We start from the raw sequence: 25,040 nt of genomic DNA on the forward strand, positions 1-25,040 counted from the left end.
AGAAGGACATTTCGCTACCAAACACCAGGATCATATCAGCAATCCATGTGACCAAAACATACAACAATCTCTAGTGGGCAGAAGTGCCATTGTGCTCCCAGAGAAAGAATTCTTAAATAATACCATGAGCCCCCAAAAGGAGCAAGCCAAGCCAGGCAACCAAGTAATCTAAGGAAGGGACATGACTAGAGACAGAAGGGGGGAAAAGGGTGATTTTTAACAGAGATAAGAGCTGGTGGTGAACCAGGCCTCTTCTGAAGAACTCACTTCGGCATATTCATTCTGTTTGGAAGATTTAGAGGCCAGGCAGGGTGCGATGGAGGGCGGGTGATCCCATTTGCAAAATATGAATGAATGCACAATGAGATGAAGGAGAAACAGAATGCTTTGGTTATTAATAAAGAAACGAACCTCCCCAGAGGTGGAGGGTTGGAAGGAGAGGAGGAGGGAGATGGGGGACTGAATGGTAAAGCTAATAATAGAGGAAGAAGAAAGGAAGTATGCACCACAGGAGATAGAGGCAGAGGAAGAGCAGTGGGCCTGGGAATCGAATTGCGGTAATTATCCTCTTGCACAAGCAGCAGCATAGCCAGAGCAGAGAGAGAGAGAGGCAGGGGGGGGGGGAAGCAAAAGTTCACCCCTGTCCCTCCTTCTCCCCCAGCTTCTTTCCAAGCCGCTTATAAGACAAGCTTAGAGACTGGCAGCTGCAGGTCTTGGGCAAAAGAACCCCACCAACATTTGTGTGCCATCATTGGTGTGTTGGACTACCTGGGTTTGATTTGGTGTGGGAGCTGAAGCAAGGCCCAGGAGAGGGGGCACCGCTCTGGAAGAGTCAGGAAGATGCACATATGCGCATGCGTGTGCGCGCGCACGCTTGCTTGTACCTGTGTGTAGATACCAGGACCCACTGTAAGTCTCCCACAGAGGAGCTCACAGGCGCCAGTGGCTCACGCCTGTTATTCCAGCTCCTCAGGAGGTTGAGATCTGAGGATCACGGTTCAAAGCCAACCTGAGCAGAAAAGTCTGTGGGACTCTTTATCTCCAACAAAAAGCCAGAAGTGGAGCTGCAGCTCAAGTGCTAAGAGGCTAGCCTTGAGCACAAAAGCTCAGGGACAGTGTCCAGGCCCTGAATTCAAGCCCTAGGTTCCAGAACAAGGTAAAAGGAAGGGGGGGGGCAGTCCTGACGTTTTAAGGACAACCTTTAAGCAGCTTTGGATGAAAGCAATCATATAGTAGCAGAGATTCAAGTTTTGTTGCCAGAAACTTCGAGGATAATTCACCTCGAGAAAAGATGGGGCCCACAACCCTTGAACCCTCAGGTTCCCAGGAGGCCAAGCCCTGGGCCTCTCTGTGTTCCCTCACCACTGGGTCTCGAGAGGCGGGGAGGAGAAGGGGAAGGAAAAGGAAATGACACTGATATCAATACCCAAGGCAGTGGAGACACTGAGCAAGGGTTTGGGTAGTACCCGGGGGAAGAGAGCCAACAGCACCCAACTGTCTCAGGGTGGGGCATATGATCAGTGTTCCCAACAGGACACTCTCCTGGTGTGACTTCATGAGTGTGACTTCACACTTACACACGCTCCCCGAGTGATCAAGATCCGGACTCCTCGCAGCTCCGCTGGAAGCCACCTGAGAGGCAGAGGACCTTCAGACAGAGACCACTGCAAGGAGAAGCCGTGTGGGGACCCACAGCCTCACCAGCCTCGCCTAGCCAAGGTCAGGTCAAGGGTGGCAGGCAGCGGGGTAGCTGCAGTGTGGGGAGAACTGTAAAAGACCCCTTGCCAGGGTCTGGCTGGGTTTTGGGAAGTTGAATCTTTCCATGTAGAACACTGGATAGTCCGAGATGCAACCGTCAAGCACATGGAGAAAACGAGACTCGGAGCTTGTGTGGAAGGCCCAAGAGCATCCAGTTGGATGGAAAATGCCAGGCCTCTCCTGTGTTAGGTTCAAACCTCAGGACCACCAAAAAGAAAAAAAAAAAAAAAAAGAAGCATCCACGTTAGCCAGCTGGTTACAGAGTGCCAACAACTGCAGAGGGGCCTCATTCACCGCCATCATCCCTGGAAGCCCTGGCTTTAGGTTGGCCTTTGAAGACCGACAGAGCTCTGTCCGAGCTCTCCCCTTCCTCCTCCTCTGCCTCCCTCAAGTTTTATTTACCCTCCTTAGATTCTTGCCACAGCAACCTCCACCAAGGCAAGCTGCGGTCTCCTCTCGTGGTAATTCTTCCCTGCCGTATGAGGGACAGACAATTGAAGAAATAAAAACCCAGCTGGGCCGGCAAACTCTCCCGTCCGAGGATTAGGAGAGACACCTGTTCCTCAGAGCAGCTGCTGAAGTAGTCAGACGCATGACACCTTAGTAACAACCACTGACAGGAATAGGCCAATCTCCAGCTACGTCACCTGAACATGAAAATTCGAATGCTGCTCTGATGAAGAAGGTAGTGCCTATCACCCGATTACCCAAATCTTCTATGGCAGGAGCCCTACAAGCAGCCACTGTATACTGAGGGTGTCAGGAAACACGCCGAAGCTTCGTGAAGTTCGCCTGACACGGTCCCCTCTATTTAAGCCATCTTAAAGAACAGCTGAAAACTGCCCAGTCTAGAGCACAGACACCAACACAGTAACAGACAAAGAACATTCTAAATGATCTTCTCAATCCACTCATCACTGGACTCATAGACGCAGACACACGGACGGATACACAAGGGCGTGCGTGTGTACACACACACATACACACACACACACAAAACCAGCATCAGGGCTGGGGATATAGCCTAGTGGCAAGAGTGCCTGCCTCGGATACACGAGGCCCTAGGTTCGATTCCCCAGCACCACATATACAGAAAAACGGCCAGAAGCGGCACTGTGGCTCAAGTGGCAGAGTGCTAGCCTTGAGCGGAAAGAAGTCAGGGACAGTGCTCAGGCCCTGAGTCCAAGGCCCAGGACTGGCCAAAAAAAAAAAAAAAAAAAAAAACCAGCATCGACACTGCCCAGTCTAGAGCTCAGATACTAACACAGGAACTAGTAAACAACATTCTAAATGTTCTTCTCAATCCACTCAGCATTGGACACACGGACACAAACACGCGGATACACGTACATATATATACAGACACCCAACCAGCATCAATTCTCCAAGCAAACTACTTCAGCAATATGTACACATTATGTTTTCAGACCAGACCAGGAGACTGTTCTTGGAAACAGCTTGTTAACAGCCCCTGGCTTGCTGCTGAATCCGTTTATAGTCTATCAGGAAGACAGCCCTCCAAGGAGATGCATTTTACATCTCTACATAATGTCGCCTTGCCTCAATAAGGCTGGGTTCTGTACAAACCTTCCCTCTACGCTAGAGAACAGATTTGGCTGTAATTCCTCTAACTTACCCTCCCATGAGCATGCAATCCATGCGCACATATGCAAACAATCACAAACAAACCCTCGGAATAAAAGCAGAATGGGGCCCCAGAAAGCGCAGCCATGCCATCTTGTTCTGATGCCCAGAATGGCCTATTGTCAGCTTACCCTCCCAACTCTCCTCTCTCGAGCCTGCCTAGTCTAACTTCCAGTGCGGGCGTGGTGGAAGGCGCTTGCAATGCCTGCGCGAGGGAACTTTCCTCCTTGGCCCACAGAAGCTGCTTTACAGGTGTGAAGCACAATGAAATCTGTCACTGTGCCGTGACCCAGTGTGTGGCCAAAACCTCTCCAAGGAATCGCCATCTTATCCACGTACCTACCCACTGTATTAGTGGTGGTGGCAGGGGGAGGGGAGCCCTAACAATATAAGACTCTAAGAGGAATCACAGAGGTCAACTGGGGGGCCCAGTGCTATGAGGTGAATCCCTCTGATGCCATCTGGTGCTGTGCCCAGCCATCCCCAATCGCGCCTCAGGACAGCACCACCGCGTTTGCCCAGGAAAAAACAGGCATGCTATGAACTCGCATTGTCCCCTGAAACCTGGATCTAAGCCAGGCATGAGGAACTGTGGGTGCTTCGGGGGGGCTGCATAGGGCTGTATTCCCTCCATGGTCAACCTTATAAGACCACAGCGGAAAGGGGAGTGTCCACACCCCATCTTTCCTTAAAGGCAGCCTCCTCAATGCTAGGCCAGCCAGACTCACGCCAGTCACCCTGCTTGCGCCCAGAAACTCTGTTCAGCTGTTTCACCAAGAATTTCAAGACACATGATCTCCCTGATATATGACTGTTAAGAAAGGGAGACGGAGAGACAGTAGAGACCAGGTCTGTGAAACCAAAAACTGCTTGTCAAATGGTATTTCCCACAGGATTGCGGCAGCGACCCTACAGTATATAACTAAAACCAAACAACTTCTCAACATATAAAGGTCAAAAATCGACCTCTCAGTGGAATACAATAGCTCAAAAGCTATGTATGTACGTTCATTTAAGACTACTGTCGACATAGTGTCTAATATCGACATTACATTTAAAGCCCTAGGCGAAATTTTCTTGGGCTTGGCCATGTGGCTACTGTTTATGTTCTTGATACATTGTATATTGTATATATGTCTACCTGACCTAGAGAAGGGAAAGAAAAACAGGGCGTAAGATATCACAAGAAATGTACACACTGCCCTACTATGTAACTGTCCCCTTTTTGCACAACACCTTGTCAAAAAAATTTGTGTTCAATTAATAAATTAAATTTAAAAAAAAGAATTTCAAAACAAAGCCTCAGAAGAGGTAGCTAATGTTTACAAACTTACACGGGGGGCGGGGGGTGGCTTCTCCTGGCATTGCTGGGGGGGGGAAACACCATGCACTGGAGTGGGCCTGTCTTTGCCTGCAAATTTGGAGGGCGGGCAGTCTTGGGGCTTGAACTCCAGGCCTGGACACTGTCCTTGAGCTTTTCTGCTCAAGGTTAATGATCTACTAGTTGAGCCACAGACTGGGCTGGGAATATGGCCTAGTGACAAGAGTGCTTGCCTCGTATACAAGAAGCCCTGGTTCGATTCCCCAGCACCACATGTATAGCAAACGCCCAGAAATGGCGCTGTGACTCAAGTGGCAGAGTGCTAGCCTTGAGCAAAAAGAAGCCAGGGACAGCGCTCAGGCCCTGAGTCCAAGCCCCAGGACTGGCCAAAATAATAAAAGAGTCACAGACTTTCTCGCCCAGGCTGGCTCTGAACGATAATCCTCAGGTCTCAGCCTCCTGAGTAGCTGGGGTGACAGGTGTGAGCCCCTGACGCCTGGCATTCTCCTAGCAGAGCGTGCTGCCTAGAAGATGATGAATAAGCTGACCGCGTTGGCAGGCCATGTTGGTTGGTTCAGCGTCTAGGGATAGGCAGCTTGGGGAGGCTGGAGGACCCAGGAAGGGACTGACATGCGAACGGATGCCCTAGCTGAGACAAGAGCCAACACCCGGGTCCCTCTCATCCCTCTCTCCCTGCCCACCTGGTGAAAGTTGGAGGCATCAGAGAGCATGCTGGGAACCCGAGAGCATGCTGGGAAGGCATAAATGGCTCATCACTCCAGCCTTCCCGTGCTGGCTTCCATGGTGCCTGGAGTTGTGTCACCTACAGCTGACCTCAGCCCACAAAGCGGCTGAACCTCCCTCACCTGCTAACTCGCAGCCCTGCCCAAGGCAGAGCCGAGGACAAGGAAAGCAGGGCAGAAAGCTAGCAAAGGAGCCTTTGTGCCTCCGGGTCTCAGGGGGAAACGGTGCTTACTTTTCCTTCCCTCGGCCAGAAGCCCTGTCAGCAGACTTGGGAGGGAAGCACATGGGGACAAAGTCAAAGGAGAGGCTGGCAGCTTTCCAGGGGGTTTTAGGTGCATTCAACGGAATCAGGCCCTGTGGGTGTCAAAGTTGGAGAACCGAGGAGCTATACCCAGACCCGGGACTCAGTCCAAGATCTCCCAGATCTTTTCCACCCCCAACAATGGCTCCCCCACTCTGAAAGGACACCGATCAAGAAAGTAAGTAACCCCGGCCCATCCCCAGCCTTTACCCAGAGGGTCACCAAGACCCACTAAAGCAGCAGAGCTCAGATCGCCAAGTGTAAGACACCAGCCCAGACAACTCAGGACGCAGATCGTTTTTGAAATGTCCCAGACCTCAAGTCAAAGTGGGGAGAAAATACAGCAAGGATCCAATCCTGCTTTCTCCACGGCAGGAGCTTAAGCAGGAGAACACAGAGGTCCAAAGACTAGAACTCACCTCTGTCCCTCTGGGCGCCTGGCCTGTGATCACAGATCAGGCCATGGAAGTAACTCGCTGGACCACACAGAAGCTCAGGGGACTGGAACATATGGTTTGTTCTGGCAGGAGTCTGATTTGAGGGCCCCAAACAGTCAAAGGGCAGAGAAAGTCGAATGGTGTGAGACAACAAGGCATGAGGAGAAAGAAGTGTGGTTCTTCCTAGGGAAGTTCCTACACCTCTTCAGGCCCCTTGCCCAGCTCAGGCAAGAGCTGAGCAAAACAGACGGACGGATGACTTGGCTCTAGCTCTCTGACGCCAGTGTGGATCTGCCCGAGTACTAGCAATCAGGCAGTTGTTGCCCAGTCTGGAATCTTCTCCAGGGACCCGAGCACTACCAGGACCATACCTAGCGCAAGGCCCCCACGGGCCGTGGGGACGGGAGGTCCACATCTGCTGTGAGGCTGTAGGCTGTGCCTCTTTCCTGTTACCGCCACCTCCAGACCCTCTGACTAGGGAGTGAGGAGGGAGACACTTCTGAGACCAACAGGCTGCTCTCTGGGGCGTGCATATATATATATATATATTTTTTTTAATTACAAGGCTGGATTTTTATTTGCAGCTCATTTCTTTCAGGAAATACTCTGCTTCCTCGTGTAGGAGAGCCGCAAGCCATGCAAGGATCAGTGGCCTCACGCACAGACGGTCTTTGGGAAGATAATGATACAGCGAGTCACAGCCCGTGCAGAAGAAGCTATCAAATGCCCCTGGAGATTACCAGGGCCCGTGGGCAGGAACAGCTCCCCTGTGCCTTTCTTCATCTGCTGCTCCCACGGGTCATGCATGGGAAAAGGGCATGGGACATTCTCAGAGGTGAGGACTCGGGGTGTGTCTTCAGAGGACAATCAATGAGTGGGAATACTGCTACCGAACCCCCAACCTCTCTCTAAATCAAAAGCTCCCTCATACCCCAAGGTAACAAACTCAGCTTTCTCAAACTCATCCATATAATTATACTTCCCAAGGGCCACTCCTCCTGCTTAGGAAACCAGCAGCGCACCTCCCTCCTGCCCCATGCACCTCCCCAAAGCCCCAGCATCTGCTCTGTGGTCAGACAGACGGGATCCTGGAAACAAGAGCAGACTGAGGAGTCTGTGCTGTCTTTCAAGCCGCAGCCCGGACCCAAATAATGAGCAACTGTATGAACAGGCAGTGGAATGCTTGAGCGCTGAGCAAGAGCCGGGGCTGCAGTCTGTGCAGCCCTCGCAGACACAGGGAGTCTCCTTCGCTTTCATCTTGGGTTCAGAACCACAGCAGCTAAGCTTTCCCCCACACTCCCCACAAGACACAAAAGACACTGACTTCCTTGGCCCATCTTGCCTGCTGCAGAGGCCTGGGCTCCGTTGAAGGGGGTGAAACAGGAGTCTCTCTGAGTGCTGTAGAAAGTTCATCAGTGGGATGGGGCGGGGGTGCCAACCAGAGAGGCTAGCTGGAGGCATCTCAGACACCAGTCCTCCAAAGGACAAGGTGTCCATGCCCACAAGCTGAATAGGAGATACACAGAACTTTGTGACTCGAGCCATAAGGTACCATGCTAGGCAATTAAAGGTGTCAACAGCTCTGGGACTACAGGTGCATAACTAAGTTCATGGTCAGGTGACCTGGACAAATTCAAGTCCAAGCTCCACGTCTCCTGGGTCTGTGCCTGAGCTCCTGCCCTGGGTGCCCTCCACCGTGAGTGGACCCTTCTCCTCCACAACCACCCTCGACTCCCAAAATGCACTTACAAGGAAGATCCAGAGAACCTCAGTGAGCAAGTATGCAAACCTGGACCTAAAGCAGGAGGTGACCAGCAAGCAGGGACTCACCCAGCAGGGCACATGTCCTTTCTGGGTCTCTCAGGAAATGAGGTCCAATTCCCTAATGGCTGACTTTCACACCTGAAGGGAACCCTCACTTCTCAGCCGTGTGAAAGGCCTGGGATGGGGTGGGGTGGGGGGGGTGGGGGTACGGACAATTCAGCCCCTTCCTTTTTTGGTAGGGGAGGAGGTGGATTTCAGTAAAGCTTGTGGACCTTCAACGTTTTTATGCCAATCCTTTTGTGATTGGAGATCTTTCTAAAATATATGGCATTCTCTTCTCACTTCTTATCTCCCATAAACCTGGAAGCATTACTACTATAATGAACATCACCAGTGTTCTGTGGCTGCCCTGAGGAGGGAGGGGTTTAACACTAGAAACCAGTCCTAGCTGGGAAGCCAGGCCGTCTGAATTATCTGCTCCCCCCCCCCACCTCCTTTTTGGTGGTATTGGGGTTTGAACACAGGGCCTTATGCTTGCTAGGAAGGCACCCCTCCCCCTACCCGAGCCACAACCTATTATTTTTTTCAGATAGTCTTGGGTTTATGCCAAAGCCAGCCTCAGACAACAATCCTTTTCCCCATGCCTACTGTGTAGCTGGGATCACAGGTGTGTACAACCATGTCCAGACACCCGATTCATTCTCTGGCTTTGCCCTGATTAACAATGTGATCTTAGTCAAACTATTTAAATACCAGAGAGGACTCAGTTTCCTCACTCTGTCTCAAGAAAAGTTTAGATTGTGCTTTCTAAAATGTCTTTGAATGCACCCATAATCAATCTATTATCTATCAATTACCTACTATCTCTAGCCTTCCAAAATCTCTTTTAAAAAAGTCTATCAACAATGTTCAAAATAAGAAGAAAAGTATGAAGTCAGATAGCCAATATACTCGCTTCACTCAAGTACATTAAAAGAATAAGGCCACGATAACAGGTCATTGTGAAAGAGAAGAAAAAAATAATGTTCAAGAAAAAAAAATTAACGTCCAAATATCTGCAGAGACTTAAGTAAATTTCTAGAAGTCACAGTACTAAAGATACTAATGACAAACAACAGGTACTTTTTAAGAAATTATGTTCATGGGTTGAGCAGAATTTGTTTTTTTAAAGTTGTGCAAGTCCACGGGACAGAGCAGGCGTGATGATGGCAAAGAAGGCCTGACAGGCTAAAGACACGGCCCTGGGAGACAGGCCGGAAGACATCCACCCACCCGTCCATCTGTCTGTCTGTCCGTCCGTCCGTCCGCCCACCCACTCTCCCATCCATCCATCCATCGGCACTGGTGGCAGGAGGATAAAAGCAGATTTTTTTTTTTTTTTTTTAGGATTCTATTGTTGATGTTACATTTAAAGTTCTAGGTGAATTCCCTTTGGCGTATGCCACGTGGTTACTGAATATGTTTTTGGTACACTGGCTATTGTATATATGCCTTCCTGATCTAGGGAAGGGAAAGAAAAAACGAGGGTGTAAGATATCACAAGAAATGTATGTACTCACTGCCTTATTATATAACTGTACCCCTTTTGCACAACACCTTGTCAATAAAATTTAATTAATTTAAAAAAAAAAGGAGAAAAGCTTCTGAGCAGAATTTGAATGTGGGATTGAGGGACACTGGACAATCTCTCACTGGGAAGACCACTAGACAAGTATAGCCAAGACACTGGGCTTGGAGGGTACCATCTGGCTGCCCCCCTGCCATGGTGTAGCTCAACCTACACATGTTGGAAGAAAGGCAGGGCCCAGCAGGGTCTGCTTCAGCTTACCCACCAGCCCCCCAGATGCTGGGTCTCCCCTAACCTCCCTGAGCTTTGCAAAATGCGTCCTGGACAGAACCGAGACAGTGAACGACATTCTGTGGATATAGCACAACAGCACAAATGACAGTGCTGGCAATGGAGGGGGAGGGGAGCTCAGAAGAAGAGGAAGGGGAGGAAAAGAGGAAGAGGAAGAAGAGGCAAAAGAGGAAGAGGAAGAGGCAAAAGAGGAAGAAGGAAGTGGAGGAAGGAGGGGGGAAAGGAGAAGAAAGAACCTGGTGAGTCGCAAATCACTGTGCAGTTGTAAACTAGGAGTGGACACACTCCCACGACACAGGATTTTCCCATTTCCAGTTTTCCTAAGCAGTGTTAAGGAAGGGTGTTAGGGAAGCGAGGCTGGCTGCAGGCATTTGGGTACACCCTTGTTTATACACTAAGACCCTCCCCCCAGGCCGCTGGCTCACAGCACAAGACCCAGCTACAACTGGGTAGATTCACCCAGATGAAAGGGCCCCTCAGCAAATCCGCACACAAATCACAGATCTGCAGTAGAGCTCTCCCGGGAGGCTGTGTTACAGGCACACAGCCCCCCCCCCCCCCCCCCAACAGAGAGACCCAGCAAGGCCCACTCACTCGGGGCACCAGTATAGCGCCTCTTTATAGTCTGACTCCTGTATGTTCAGGAAAAAAAAAAATCAATAAAAATGTGCTTGCTCTCTAATAGGCTATAATTCAAACTTCTCACCAATTTAGTAGCTTTTCTCTCCCCAGATACTAAGTCTAATGGCAACAAACAGATTTCACGCAGTCCCCCGCCCCCCCGTTTGGCGTGAGAACCCCAGAAAACTCACAACCCCATTCAAACCATCACCGGGAGACTGATTCCTTCCATGTGCCCAATGACAAATACTTGTTCTTTCTGCTTGAAAACAATTTTGGGGCTGTTTGAAAAGTGGTCTTCACAGAGAAAAAAGACTCTTGCCTACCCCACCCCCAAGGGCTTCCTCTGGCAAGGGTCCCTCAGCAAAGGGCAAGCTTTACATCGGGGTAATAAAACAAGACCGCTCCCCAAGCGACCCCAGCTGCCACCCCTGCCCTGCCCTTCCTTGCTGGGGGTAAAGGCCTGATAAGTCTCAGTGCTTCCTGCTTCCTGGCTCGCCGTGTTCACCCCTTGCTTTACCTACCCTAAGGAGGGGACTTCCAGAATCATCTTGGGACCAGCTGCCAGGTCTGTGGCTTTAGCTGATAAACAAATGGGCTTGGTTAACCTTGGATAACAGTTTGTGGAGAGGCAAGAATTCCTCAAAGGGGAGCCCATGGCAAGAACCAGTGCGTTCAGCTTGAAGCAGACCTCACTACAAAAATATTGCTGCAAGCCAGGCCAGGAGGCTCACGCCTGCAATCCTGGCTAACTCTGAAGGCTGAGATCCAGATTATTAGTAAAGTTCAAGGCCAGACCTCATCTCCACCAGTAATAGAAAGCTGGGCAGGGTGGTAGCTGTTGGTCATCCCAGCCCTGTGGGAGGCTGAGATGTGGAGGACTAAAGTTCCAGGCCAGCCTGGGCAAAGAAGTCTGCAAGACCTCCTTTCGACAGAAAAGGCAGGAGGGAGAGGGTGATGGGGAGATCAAGATTCTGTACAAAAAAGAAGAGCAAAAGGAGCCAGGGGCATGGTTCAAGTGAGCCCACCGAGTTCAAACTCCAGTGTTGAACAATAAATGATAAAATACTGCTACAACCAAGTCCATCGCACCCCTGCCTCCTACCTCTTCCTCTTCCCACACCTGCTGAGACCCCCACCACCTTCCCTGGCACATCCCGGGGCCCTGCGAGCAGCTGGATGAGGATTAAGATGACCACGCTCGGAAGTGCCAGGGCTGAGGCCTATTGTATCGAGTTTCCTTGGCCTTTTATAGATGCTCTGTGAACTGTGACGGGTGGCCGGAGACCCAGCAGGCCCCCGGGCCTGGTTCAGCACCCAGAGCAACACTTAGCTCTGGAACCCCGTCTGTGAAGATGGGGCGGGGGGTCCTACGCTCTCCCATCACTGAATATCTGAGCATCCTACGATGCCTCCGTAGGGAAAACCCGAACTCAGAGGCCTGCCCTCACACCCACGGCGGCTTAGGAACTGTGCTGTTTCTTGAGACAGAAGGAGAATTTTATCACAACACTGGAAATGGGAGCTGTGGCTCAAGTGGCAGATCACCAGCTTTCACTCAGGTTGTCCGTGCCTGTAACTTCAGCTGCTCAGGAGGCTGAGATCTGAGGATTGCAGTTCAAAGTCAGCTCTGGGAGAAAAAGTCCTGGTCACATTCGGATCTCCAATTAACCACTCAAAAACCAGAAGTGGAACTCTGGCTCAAAGTGGTAGAGCGCTCTAGCCTTGAGCAAAAAGAGCTTAGGGACAGCTCCATGACTGCGGGGGGGGGGGGGGGGGGGGGGTGGAGGAGGAAGGATTTCACCCAGGGAGGAAAGTGAGCTGATAAGGAGGCAGGAAAAGGCCCCCGGGGACACTTATTCTCCCCAGGGCAGCATGCTAAGGCTCAGAGCTAGAGACCAAGGTCCGCAGCTAGCTACCTGGCTGAACTGAAAACAGGTGACTTGAACCTCTCTTCCTTCTTCCTGGGACCAGCACAGGACTCTGAGAAAACATCTGACTTTATTTTATAGAGCAAGCTGATCCTGGTGCTCGGGCTAAACACCCACTAGGATCAGGAACTAGTGCTGGGGTGCGGGGGGGGGGAGGGCTGGGCACATTGGAGAACACCCCGAGATCAGGAACTGGAGCTGGGTGACCTTGAACTGGGTGGTGGCGGGCTGGGCTGCTCAGGGCACGGGGAAGAATGTCTGATTTTAACTTCCCCAGGAAATGGAAGAGGCTTTGGAAGAGCAAAGAAATACAAAAGCCCCCTTGGGCTCACTCCAGGCCCAGCCCTGACTGAAGAGACCTTCATAGAGGTGTCATTTGATCCATTCGCAAACTCTCTCCTTGGAAACCCCGCCCTAATCAGAAACCAGCCTTTTCTAGCAGAAAACCCCCAGCAAAAGTAAATAAAGCACTTACTTCCCTCTTTGGCTGCCTGGGGCTGGGCTCCTAAGCCAGTGCTCCACTCCCAGAGACGAGGGACTGATGCCCTAGACCGCTGCAAGGGGCATACAGGAAGGGTCTGGGAATTGGGAGCTGGGGGGTGGGGGACCTTCCAGTGTCACCTGCCATTCGTCCCCAGTGCCACATCTGCCCATTCATCCTCTCCACTCCATAGAAAGTGGTTTCCTGAGCTCTAGAAACCAGCAACGGGCTGTAGGTCGCTGCAATTGGTTTTGGTTTGGTTTTTTTTTCCCCCTCTTTCTCCCAGCACCACATCTCAAGGACTAAATGCAGGGCAGGTCGCCGGGGTTTCCAAGTGTCCTGGAAGCACCCTGGTCCTTGATCTCCAGGGCTCACTAATGGAACACTGAATCCCACAATCTCTGCCCAGCCTTTCTTCATATCCACCACTGGCTCCAAAGAAAAGTGATACTTTTCACGAAGGATGAAGAACAATAAACCTATCTGAATTACATAAAGTCCACTAGGAGGAACAGAGGCATCCAACTAGATAATATGTCGGGGCTGGGGTGCAGCTCTGTGGTAGAACACTTGCCTAGCATATCCATCCAAGGCCCAGGGTTCCAGCCCCAGCACAAGAATAAAAAAGAGAAAACAAAACTGAGAAACACTTAGGGGAAAATGTAATGTACAAACAGAAGATGAAATTTCTGCATCCCAGTTAAGAAGGTTTGGCCTGAGTGTGGGATGGTTTGTTGGTGGTCTGTGTAAGGAAAGGATGGGCATTCTGCTCTTTCCAGTTCCAGATAGGCTCAGGAAACACACCATTCCATTACCGCCCCCCCCCCACACCTTTCAGGCACACAGGTACAAGTTCACCAGAAGAGGAGGGGGCAGCCTCTTCAGAAGAGGCACCTGAAGCCACAGGAACACACTACGTTCCTCACTGCACACATACCAAAAGATTTCCCCAAACTCCATGCAGAACCTCATTTATATTGCAAAACAAACTGCCTCTGAAACATCCAAAGACCCGGTTTCCCCCATCTCTCTCCCAGATCTGTACAGACCCAGGAGCCGGGCTTTAGTAAAGCAGAAACAAAGGAACCCAACCTAACCCAACCCAACGTTGGAGAGTTCACCACAGGCACTATGCAAACCAAGACCACAACCCAGGCAAGAAAGCTGATTCTAGCCTTGAAAATCCCATTAAGCAGACAGCACCAGTGGCTCACACCTGTAATCCTAGCTACTCAGGAGGCTGAGATCTGAGGATTGTGATTTGAAGTCAAGCAGCAGAGCAGGAAAATCTGTGACTCTTACCTCCAATTACCCACCCAAAAGCCAGAAGTGGAGATGTGACTCGAGTGGTAGGGCCCCTTCATTGAGCAAAGAAGCTCAGAGACAGTGCCCAGGCCCTGAGTGCAGGCTTCCAGGACCAGCACCCAAAGGAGAAAACCCAATAAGCAAGCCTGATAAAATACTGCCTTTCCCCTACAGAGATTCCAGTTGAACAAGTGTTAAAACAGGAAGCGTTTTCCCCAGCTCTCCCACAGACGAAGAAAACAGGCTCAATGTCCATTGTTTCTTCAGCAGGCATTCAACCAACTATTAAATCGGCCAGTGGAAAACCAAACTTCTGCAGAGCCAGCACCCAACCAGGAGGAGGTACTGACAAAATCCAAAACGTGAAATAAACGCTGGGAAAAGAGGGGTGGGGGTGGGAACTAACCCGAGGAGGTAGAGGAGGTAGAGGCAAATACATCAGCCCCCAGCAGCAAACTGCAACAACTTTTTAGAAGCAACCAACTTTGCAGACAGGTTGGATACCAGGGAAGAAATGGCAGGCAATGCATATATGTGTGTGTATATATATATATGTACATCGCGTGAATGCCATCTACGCCACGTAGGCATACACAATGCACTATCACCTCTCACATGCACGTTTACACGCATTGGACGCGTGCCACACACATCATGCGTGTGCCACACACCATGTGTTTGTCACATACATACATACATCCTATGTGTGTGTCATATGCCTCACGTTAGGTGCATCGTGTGCGTGCTGTCACACGCGTCATGCGTCCCATATGTGTGCACCTTTACGTGTCGCGCAGTGCGTGCATTATGTCCATCCTATGCAGACCACACGTGTCATACGTGTGTTAGATACATCCCCGGGGGTGGGATGTGGGGGGAGAGGGGGCCAGGCACAGTTTGCGGCCCTGCCCGCACCGCCGGGTCACGCACACACGGACGATCTGACTTCTTTCCCTCCCCGCAGCACAGGAGTTTGCGGGCTCCCAGATTGCCCAACTTTCTCATTCATGCACCGGGAGGTAAAAAAAATAAACCCATTCAGCAACTTTATTCACCTTGGTTTTCCAAAAAAAAAAAAAAAAAAGTCATTGTGCAATTCCCGGAGGAGTTAGTTGACCCAGAGCGAGCGTCTCCCGCGGGGGTTCGCGACGCGCGCGAGGCGGGGAGGGGAAGGAGGATCGGAGCTGCCCCGCGCGCCCCGGGGACCGGTGGAGGCGGCCAGCGGGGTCCCCCCGGGGTCCCCCCACCCCACCCACCCCAGCCCCTGAAGTACTCAAAGCTGCGGGGTCACACACCCGCCCCGCCCCCCCCCACGGGGGAGGATCGCGGGACGCCGGGCTCCGCGGTCACCAGGGCAAGGCGGGGACGGGGTGCCGAGGGGCGGCCCCGCCTCGAGTCCCCCCGCGCCGCCCGCAGCCCCGCAGCTCCGCCCCGCCCCTCCCCACGCGCGGCCCTTACCTTGATGCCGCCGCACGGGGCCGGCGTCTCCGACATGTCTCAGGCGGGCTCCGGAAGTTCCCGGCTCCTCCACTCTCCGCTCCCGGCCGACACGAGCCGCGGGCGGCGGGCGCCCGAGCTAAGAAGTTTCCGCGGGCATGGCCGTGGGCGGCCGCCTGAGGGTCCGGAGCGCGGGGCCGTGGGAGCCGGGCGGCGCGGGCGCGGGGCGCGGGGCGCAACGCCGGCCTCCGTCTCCTCCCACCGCGGCGGCCGCCCCGCCCTCGCTCGCTCGCTCGCTCGCTCGGCTCTCTCTCCTTCCTCTCTCTCTCTCTCCCCCCGCCCCCCCCTTCGCTCGTCCGCTCGCTCGCTCGCTCTCTTCCCCTTGCCCGACTTCTCCTTCCCGGAAGGGAAACCGAAAGCCCAGCCGCGCCGCCGCCCGCGCTGCGACCCGGGGAGTTTGGGGCCGGGACTGACGCGACTTCCCGGCCCGGGCTCGGCCTCTTAAAGGCGCCGCCAGGAAGCGCGGCTCGAGTTCCCGCGGACGACGGGGCGGGGCGTGGGGCTAGGGGCGGGGCGTGAGGGCCGGGGGTGGAGCCTGAGCGGGACAGAGGCGGGGCCTGAGGGGCGGGGTCTGGGGGAGTGAGGGCCCGAGGTAGGGCCTGAGGGGCTTGCGTGCCGGGGGGCGGGGCCTGAGGGACGGGGCGGGGCGTGAGGGCCAGAGTGAAGCCTGAAGGGAACGAGGGCGGGGGGGGGTGGGGTCTGGGAGGAGAGGGCGGAGCGTGAAGCCTGAGGGGGTGTGAAGCAGAGAGGTAGGAGAGGGCGGGGCTTGAGAGGGGAGAAGGACGGGGATAGGGCCCGAGGGGCGTGAGAGTCCGGGGTGGGGCCTGAGGGAAGGCTTCAGGAACTAGGTGGGGCCTGAGGGGGGGGGGGGAGATGAGGGAGGGGCCTGCGTGGCGAGGGCGGGGCCTGAGGGACGGGGGGGGCGTGGCCTGCGTGGCGAGGGCGGGCATGATGCCCGGTGGGCGTGACCGGCGTGGTGAGGGCGGGGCCTGAGGGGCGGGGCCCGCGTGCGGAGAGCGCGGGGTCAGGCCCGCGGGGCACCTCTGTCCTCGGGCGCCGCGGAGGGCTCAAGCGCGGGTTTTGTGGACGGAGCCTCCCGCTCGGTACCGCCGGACCGCGCCGAGGGCGCCGCCGGAGCGAGGACGCGGGGATCGGGGCGAGGGTCCCGGGCTCGAGCAGCGACGGCCGCCTTTGTCTGCCCCGGGCTCCAGCGACCAGAGCGGCCGGGGCTACAGCGAGCCGGGAAGCTGAGGGAGCGCTCGGGCGCGACGCGGAGACAAAGCCAGCGCTGCGGGCGGGGGCGGGGACCCCGCGAAGGAGAGGGGCGGGGACCGCGAGAGGAGGCGGGGTGAGGGGCGGGGACCCTGAGAGGACGGGCGCAGTCCGGGGGCCTGCAGGAGGGGGTCACCGTCCTAGGGTCTGCAGGAGGTGGGGGGCCTGCAGGGGGGGCACCGTCCTGGGATCTGCAGCGGGTGGGGGGGCCTGCAGGGGGGGGCACCGTCCTGGGGTCTGCAGGGGGTGGGGGCCTGCAGGAGGGGGGCAGCCCGGGGGTTGCAGGGGGTGGGGGTCTACAGAGGGTGAGGGGCCCAGCTCTGGGTCTGCAGGGCGTGGGGGGCCTGCAGGTGGGTGGGGGGCCCAGCCCTGGGGTCTGTAGGGGGTAGGGGTCTGCAGGGGGTGAGGGCCTGCAGGAGGTGCCCAGCCCTGGGGTCTGCATGTGGGGGGCCACCGTCCTGGGGGCCTGCAGGGGGTGGGTTGACCTTGGTCTGGGAGTTGAAGCCCTAGGGCCTGCAGGGGTGCTGGCCAAGCACCAGGCAGGGGTGGGACCCCCCGATCCCCCCCCCCCCCGCGCCAGGACCGTCACGCCCCGGACAGGGCATCCGAGCTCCAGTGTGGCTCGTCCTCTCTTCGCTCTGAGGACCCCAATGTCTCCGCTCTGAGCCCCGCTCCCCCAACACGGGCTGCCCTTGCCCAGTTGGCAGCTGCATGTGATCAACGTGGGATGCACCTGTCGCCTGCACATGCAATCCCCGCATACATGACGTCTGCACCGCCCCAGCACGGAATTCACATCACGCAAACACGCCCCCCCCTTACCCCATTGATTGTTTTTCCTCCCGACCAGCCTTCATGTTCTGCCCTCACAAGACTTGCACTCCCGCTTGCTGTAGCAGTCACGCAAAACGCGTTAGAAGGCTCGTGGTAGGTAGGTGGGTGTTTATGAGTGCCCAGGTCATGCCCAACTTTGTCCCTGCCTCTGTGTCTCTCTCTGACTTTGGTCCACCTTGGTGCTGATTTGAGTCCTGAAGCCTTATGGCTCATTTAGCACCATGGTCTCTGAGCTCCAGAATAGGAGGGGGCAGTGTCTCTGACACCCCCTGCCCCCCCACCCCCATCCCTGGCCCATACAGTCTCCCCTGGGTGCCTGAGACTACCATGGCATTGCAAGCTGGGGTAGTAAGAGGCTGATTAACAGTTACAGTAGTCACAAAAGGGACTTGAAATCCACAAATGGTTCATTTCTAGCATTGTCGCAGGGAAAGTTGAGCCTAGCTAATGGGAAAACTGGAAAGTCAGCCAGGGGATGAGAGGTCTGACTCTACCAATGTCTCTCCAAGAAGCAGTAGATAACACGTATGCGCTCAACAGGAGTCCGCTGTGGTTATTACGTGACCCTGATGTCATTCATGGAAGGGTAGAGGTAAGTAGGAGGCCAATACTGAAGTGTTAGGTTCGGTGAGCTAAGAGGCAAAACTGGGGGGGCATTATGTGTTGTCAATGAGAGGGGGAAAAAAATAAAATAGATTTCCACAGTTTTTATTCACAAAATGCACAGTTGTCAGACTGGGGATTTTACAGTACAATTATAATAACAAGAGGAAGGGAAGAGTATTTATTTCACGTATGTGGGTTGGGAAGCAGGTATTCCTGATCATCAAAGCTGATTGCCAAGTATTGCAAATGCTGATTCACACAACATTTAAATTAGCACATGGTGGGGGGGGGCTCCAGGGGTGTTTGTTGTGGCATTTCCACACATGCTTACAATGGACCCCAGTCAATCTCGCCCTTCCATCTCTCTCCCTCATTTGTCTCTTTCCTAAGTCCATATCATAGAGAACCCCACACTTACCCTCTGCCGACCCCCACTTCTCATCGGGGGACCACACCCACCCTGTTTCATGGAGGTATATTCAAGTGAATAGAACAACCCCCTCTTCTGTGCCCTTTCCCGTCCCCCTCCTTGCTGTTGACTAACAGTTTTCAGCAAGTTTACTCGTGCTGTCTTCATATACAGACACAAGGCTATTCCTCTTTCGTTGTGATTAATTGCTTTTTGCCGGGGTACTAGCATTGGAATTCAAGTCCTTGTGCTTTCTCCGACTTTCTTGCTCATGGCTGGGTGCTCTGCCACTTGAGCCACGCCTCCAATGTGGCTTTTTTTTTTGTTGGCTAATTGGAGATGGAGTTTGACTGGACTTTTCTGCTTGGGCTGGCTTCAAAGCTGCCTTAAATAGCTCAGCCTCCCAAATAGCTAGGATTATGGGTGTGCTCCACTTGGTGCCCGGCTGTGACTATGAATACTGGTTTCCAAAAGACTTTCCAAGGTGCCTCGTTTGAGAAGGACTTCCCACTGGGCAGCCACATTTGGTGTGACTCCATGAGCATGGATTTTCCTTGAGCCGCAGTGCTTCAAAGGCATTTATGAGATACTGTTCGAATCCTGTCCCATTCTGCCATTTCTCCTTCAGAGACCCGTTACACTGATGAGTCACTTCCCCTTGGGTTGGTCCCTTACAGCTGAGAGGATTTAAAAACAAGGGAATTTCCTGCTTGAGACCCAGAAAACACTCTCGGGACTGTGATTTGCGTTCAGAACCTCATAGCTGCTTGGATCTGTGTTGAAAGGGAGTTCGTGTGTCTCTGTCAGGGACAGCTTGGGAGGCGGCTCAACCCTCCGTGGTTGTGGTAAAGCAATATGACTGGTTCTAAGCTGAGCTCAGGAAGGAACGTTAGGCATTGTAGCAAAAAAGTGGAATTTCAAAGACATACTGTGTTTCAGAACAGCCATGGGAACTTTTCAGCCAACCTCCCATTAGCTCTGTGTTTCTGTTCCTTGTTCCCTGATATCTTTTGGGTACATTGACGTGTGTATGTGTGTGTGTGTATATGTGTGTGTGTGAATTCACTTTCCATTTCAATTTCTACGCTGTCTAGCTTTTTTCTTCATGACAATATAATGCCTACCCTAGAAATGATCATTTGCAACCTTAATTACCACTGTATTCATATAGACAATATCATTCTCTTGTGAATATAAGGAATTTACAACAGCATATCCCCTTGCATCTTTTGTGTTCCTGTTTGTGTGTGTGTGTGTGTGTGTGCACATGCACTAGGTGTTAGCAAGGACCCTCTGTACTGCATTAGCCCTCCTAAGAGAGAGGCTCATGACCAGACACTCTCCTTCCCCCCCCCCCCCCCCCCAGACTGCCATTTCAACATGGCAGCCCAAATCTCAGCCAAAGCGAAGCTGTGTGCTACCAGTTGGGGGGGACAGAGGAATGAGCTTCCAAGAGCACCCAACCCACAGGTGATCCACATAAGAGAGTTTGCCTTGCCAAGTCTAGGTGTCAAACTTAGAAGGCAAAGCTGGCGCTTGTGATGGCATCCTAGCTACTCAGGAGGCTGAGATCTGAGGATCATGGTTCAAAGCCAGCCAGGGCTAGAAGCCCATAAGACTCTTATCTCCAGTGAACCACCAGAAAATCGAAAGTGGAGCTGTGTGGCCTCAAAGTGGTAGAGCACCAGCTTGAGTGAAAGAGCTCAGGGACAGCGCCCAGGCCCTGAGTTCAAGGCCCAGGACTGGCAAAAAAAAAAAAAAAAAAAAAAAAAAAAAAAGATAAAGCAGAGTCCAGAGCTGGGATAACCAGCCTGGCTGTTAGGGGTGGGGGTGGGAGGGGGGGAGCAGTTCTTTTTACTCTATTCCCCTTTTTAGTAGGGACTGTATTTGGACAAGATTAAGCAAGCCCCTTTGGGTCTCTGGGTGGTTTCTGTCCATCCTGAGCTCACTTTAGAAGAGTTCATGTTTTCAAGGTCTAGAATCTTGATTTCGGTGGATTGCTGGCTGCCCCGAGTGGCCAGCCTTTGCCTGTGGCTTAGGATGGGGCAGGACACTGCTGTACACAGCCCCAGGTCCCGCACCTGCCTGTGTTCCGCAGCCCCGCTACACCCACCAGCCCTGCCTGTTCCTCACGGAGAGGCCGAGGGCTGGCCAGACCATCTATTCCATGCCCCGTGTCTGGGCCAGGCCTTCCGTGAGCTTGATTCAGCAAGGGAAGCCAATTTGGAACCTGGGCAGACAATCTGCGGAAATTCCGGTGAAAGCAGGAAGCCCTGGGTGACAGCAGCAATGAGATAATTTAAAGAGCGACCCTGGAGGCGAGAGTGGGAAGTCATTAACAGGAGGAAGAGGCAGGAAGAGGGAGGAAGAGGTCCTGTGTGAGGACAAGTCAGACCGTTGAAGCGGCTGCAAAGATCTGAGTGGAGGGGAGGGGAGGAGAGGGGAGGGAATGAGAGAACAGAAAGGAGATTCCCAAGTAAAATGGATTCCCCAAACAAAAACATTTGAAATGATGGGAGATTTCTTCTTCAAGATGTATCTGTTTACTTGTTTATGTATTTATATGCCAGTCCTGGGGTTTGAACTCAGGACCTGGGCGCTGTCCCTGAGCTTTTCAAATTCAAGGCTAGCGCTCTGCCACGTGGAGCCACAGCGCCACTTCTGTTTTTCTGGTGGTTCGCTGGAGATAAAAGTCTCATAGACTTTCTGGTCCAGGCTGGCTTCGAACCACAGTCCCTGGATCTCAGTCTCCTGAGAAACTGGATTACAGGTGTGAGCCACTGGCATCTGGCTCATACTTCTATTTTTTTTTATTTTTTTTTTGCCAGTCCTGGGGCTTGGACTCAGGGCCTGAGCACTGTCCCTGGCTTCTTCTTGCTCAAGGCTAGCACTCTGCCACTTGAGCCACAGTGCCACTTCTGGCCATTTTCTGTATATGTGGTGCTGGGGATTCGAACCCAGGGCCTCATGTATACGAGGCAAGCACTCTTGCCACTAGGCCATATCCCCAGCCCCACTTCTATTTTTTGCATGAAGATTTTGCTAGAGTTTTCTCAGGAAACCAGGCAACTATCAAGTTAGTCTGATCACAGACCTGAATCCTTGAAACTACTGAAGGACAGAGTAGGAAAGACGCTAGAACTTATAGGCACAGGAAGGAACTTCCTGAATAGAGTCCCAGGGGCACAACAAATAGGGGAAAGACTCGACAAATGGGACTACTACAAATTAAAAAGTTTCTGCACAGCTAAGGACATAGCCACCAAAATAGAAAGACAGCCAACGATATGGGAAAGGATATTTACCAGTACAGCAACAAAGGCCTGATATCTGTCATCTACAGAGAACTCAAAAAACTAAGCCCCTCCAAGCCCAAAAACCTATTAGGAAATGGGCCAAAAGAGCTAAAGAGAGACTTCACAAGAGAAGATATAAAAATGGCAAAGAAACACATGAGGAAATGCTCAACATCCCTGGTAGGTAAAGGAAATGCAAATAAAAACAACCCTGAGATACCACCTCACCCCAGTTAGAATGGCCTATACTCTGAACTCAGGAAACAACAAATGCTGGAGGGGGTGCGGGAAAGAGGAACCCTTCTCCATTGTTGGTGGGAGTGTAAATTAGTACAACCACTTTGGAGAACAGTATGGAGGTTTCTCAAAAAGCTCAATATAGACCTACCCTATGACCCAGCCATACCACTCCTAGGCATCTATCCTAAACAGCAAAACCCAAGATATCAAAAAGACATTTGTACTTCCATGTTTATCGCGGCACAATTCACAATAACCAAAATATGGAAACAACCCAGATGCCCCTCCACAGACGAATGGATCCAAAAAATATGGTACTTATACACAATGGAATACTACATAGCGATTAGGAATGGTGAAATATTGTTATTCGCAGGGAAACGGTCAGAACTCGAACAAATAATGTGGAGCGAGACAAGCCTAGAACACAGAAAACAAAGGGGCATGATCTCCCTGATATATGACTGTTAACAAAGGGAGACAGAGAGACAGTAGAGACCAAGTCTGTGAATACTGTATATGTTCTTGATACATGTATATTGTATATATGTCTACCTGACCTAGAGAAGGGATAGAAAAACAGGACGTAAGATATCACAAGAAATGTACACACTGCCCTACTATGTAACTGTACCCTTTTTGCACACCTTGTAAAAAATTTGTGTTCAATTAATAAACAAATAAAAAAAGAAGTCCTATGATAACCTGAGGTAGTAATAATATTTAGCACATTGTAAAACAGATAGGTTTTAGGATATTTACGGTAGAACTTGACTTCTAACAAAAATCTCCTATCCATAAATATTGATTAAGAAAATAACAAAAAAAATTAGTCTGATCACACGCATTTGCCGGGAATAAGAACTAAGGGCCTGGATGTCCCAAACCTTCACAGCTGACAGATAAAATGCTTAGACAACACCTGTTTATGGAGTTCCCAGAATGTGCTGAACACAGTTCACCTTGAATGGGATGGATATTATTTCACCTTCCCTCCTCTCCTCATTTTCTTATTTATTTGTCTGTTTCTTGTGTGTGAAGGGGTTCTGTGATGCTGGCGTAGGCAGATGCTTACCACTAAACTGTATCTTCAGCCTCTATACATATTTTTCCCTAAAAAGCGTTTATTTCGTGGGTAACTTTGGTGTCTGTGCTCCTGCTTATGTTTATGAATAAAGACTTTTTTGTTTCTAAGTCAAGTGGTTGAGTGATTATCTGACCAGGCTATTGTTAATGTGGTTATGATCATCATCAATAATGAGTATTTTTCCTTAATAATGTTTATTATCCCACAGTGTATAGAGGGTTTTTACCTGACATAAGGAATTACCAAGTGGAAGTTTTCATGTGTCCTGCCCATCCTAGCCTTGGACGCTGTCCCTTAGCTTTGTCCTTCAAGGCTAGCCCTCTACCACTTGAGCCACAGCTCTACTTCCAGCTTTTAGGTGGTTAATGGAGATGAGTCTCTTGGGCTTTGCCTGCTCAATCTGGCTTTGAACCATGATCCTCAGATCCCAGCCTTGGTGACTCTTTGTGGGTTCCTCTAGCTGTATGATTGTATTGCATTTGTAATCGGTGTGGATTAAGAAAAGAAATTCCACTTCTCTGTTTTCTTCACATAGTATGTTCTGGCAGTTTCAGGAGACCAAGAATGGACAGAAGTAAGTCTTGGGCCTTTTGTCACCTAAATAATTGTGTTTGACTTTCAGCCAGCCCTGTATCTTATTTGAAATTTCCAAATGATTCATTTGGAAATGAACAGGAAGTGAGCCTAGATTATCTATGAATTACTACAATCAAATGATGTTTACCAACTGTGTGCAAGAGTGTGTGTTCCTTTTCAGAAATAATAGACACTGTTGCCTGGAAACTTCCATGTATTTACACAGGAATGCAAGTTTAGGGGGTTTCCTGGGTTTTCCGAACTCATGTATGAACCCGTGGTTTCGAACCCTACTTTACCAACTTCCTGTTTGTCCCAAATCCTTCCATTTCCTCTTGGAACTTCCTAAGGAATTCCAGTATTGGTTTCCTTCCTGGTTTTTTTTTTTTCCGGTTAACATTTCCAATCAGCAATGTCCTCCACAGCGCTCCAGGGGCTGGAAGGAAACTGGAGAGACAGGTTGTGCCTTTCATTTCCCCCCTGCCTGTTTCCTCCACTAGGAAACCCAGTTGATGCTTGCACACCAATGCAAGTCGCCCAGGGCCCTTCTCCCGCACAGGAGCTGGCATTCGCCCGTGCACATGTCCATCAAGCCCTTGGTGGGGCGGGCCCTGCGCTCTGTGCACTGAGGAGAGTGGAGAAACCGCCCTGGCCCTTGCCTTTCAGCAGAGAGAACAACAGAAAACAAATTTCCAGTTCAGTGAATGAAGTGTGTGTGATGGGCATCGTCAACAACACACAACCGAAGAGCTGAAACAAGGAGGTTAGACATCCCCCTTTCTTTCGTTTTTAAATGAAGGTGCCCAGTGGCTCAAAGATAAGCCAGGGTTTGCCATGCCAAGAAGGAACAGCTTTCCGGGGTGACTCAACGTGTGCCAAGTTCCTGTGGCAGGAAGGGGTGGGTGTGGCTTAGGAAGTGAAGAACAATGTACGAGGAGTTTAGTGGGTGGGCAAGAGGGGGTCGGAGAAGGAGGAGGGGGGATATAGGGCAGGTCAGGGTTGGGTTTCCTGCACATGGCAGGTAGCGCTTGGCTTTCCGGTCAACCTGTGCGTTCTGT

At 51.9% G+C, this 25,040-nt stretch overlaps 1 protein-coding gene across 1 annotated transcript in view; it reads right to left on the reverse strand.

Annotated features, from left to right (window-relative positions):
* Positions 1-15,710, reverse strand: part of Etv6 (ETS variant transcription factor 6) — an 84,454-nt gene extending 68,744 nt beyond the window's left edge. Inside the window, 1 exon segment of the mRNA XM_048335054.1 lies at positions 15,624-15,710. Within this exon segment, the coding sequence (XP_048191011.1) occupies positions 15,624-15,659 (36 nt within the window). The 5' untranslated portion in view covers positions 15,660-15,710.
* Positions 15,711-25,040: the final 9,330 nt, after the last annotated feature.

This window comes from Perognathus longimembris, chromosome 27, assembly GCF_023159225.1.
Source record: "Perognathus longimembris pacificus isolate PPM17 chromosome 27, ASM2315922v1, whole genome shotgun sequence".
Taxonomy (NCBI): domain Eukaryota; kingdom Metazoa; phylum Chordata; class Mammalia; order Rodentia; family Heteromyidae; genus Perognathus; species Perognathus longimembris.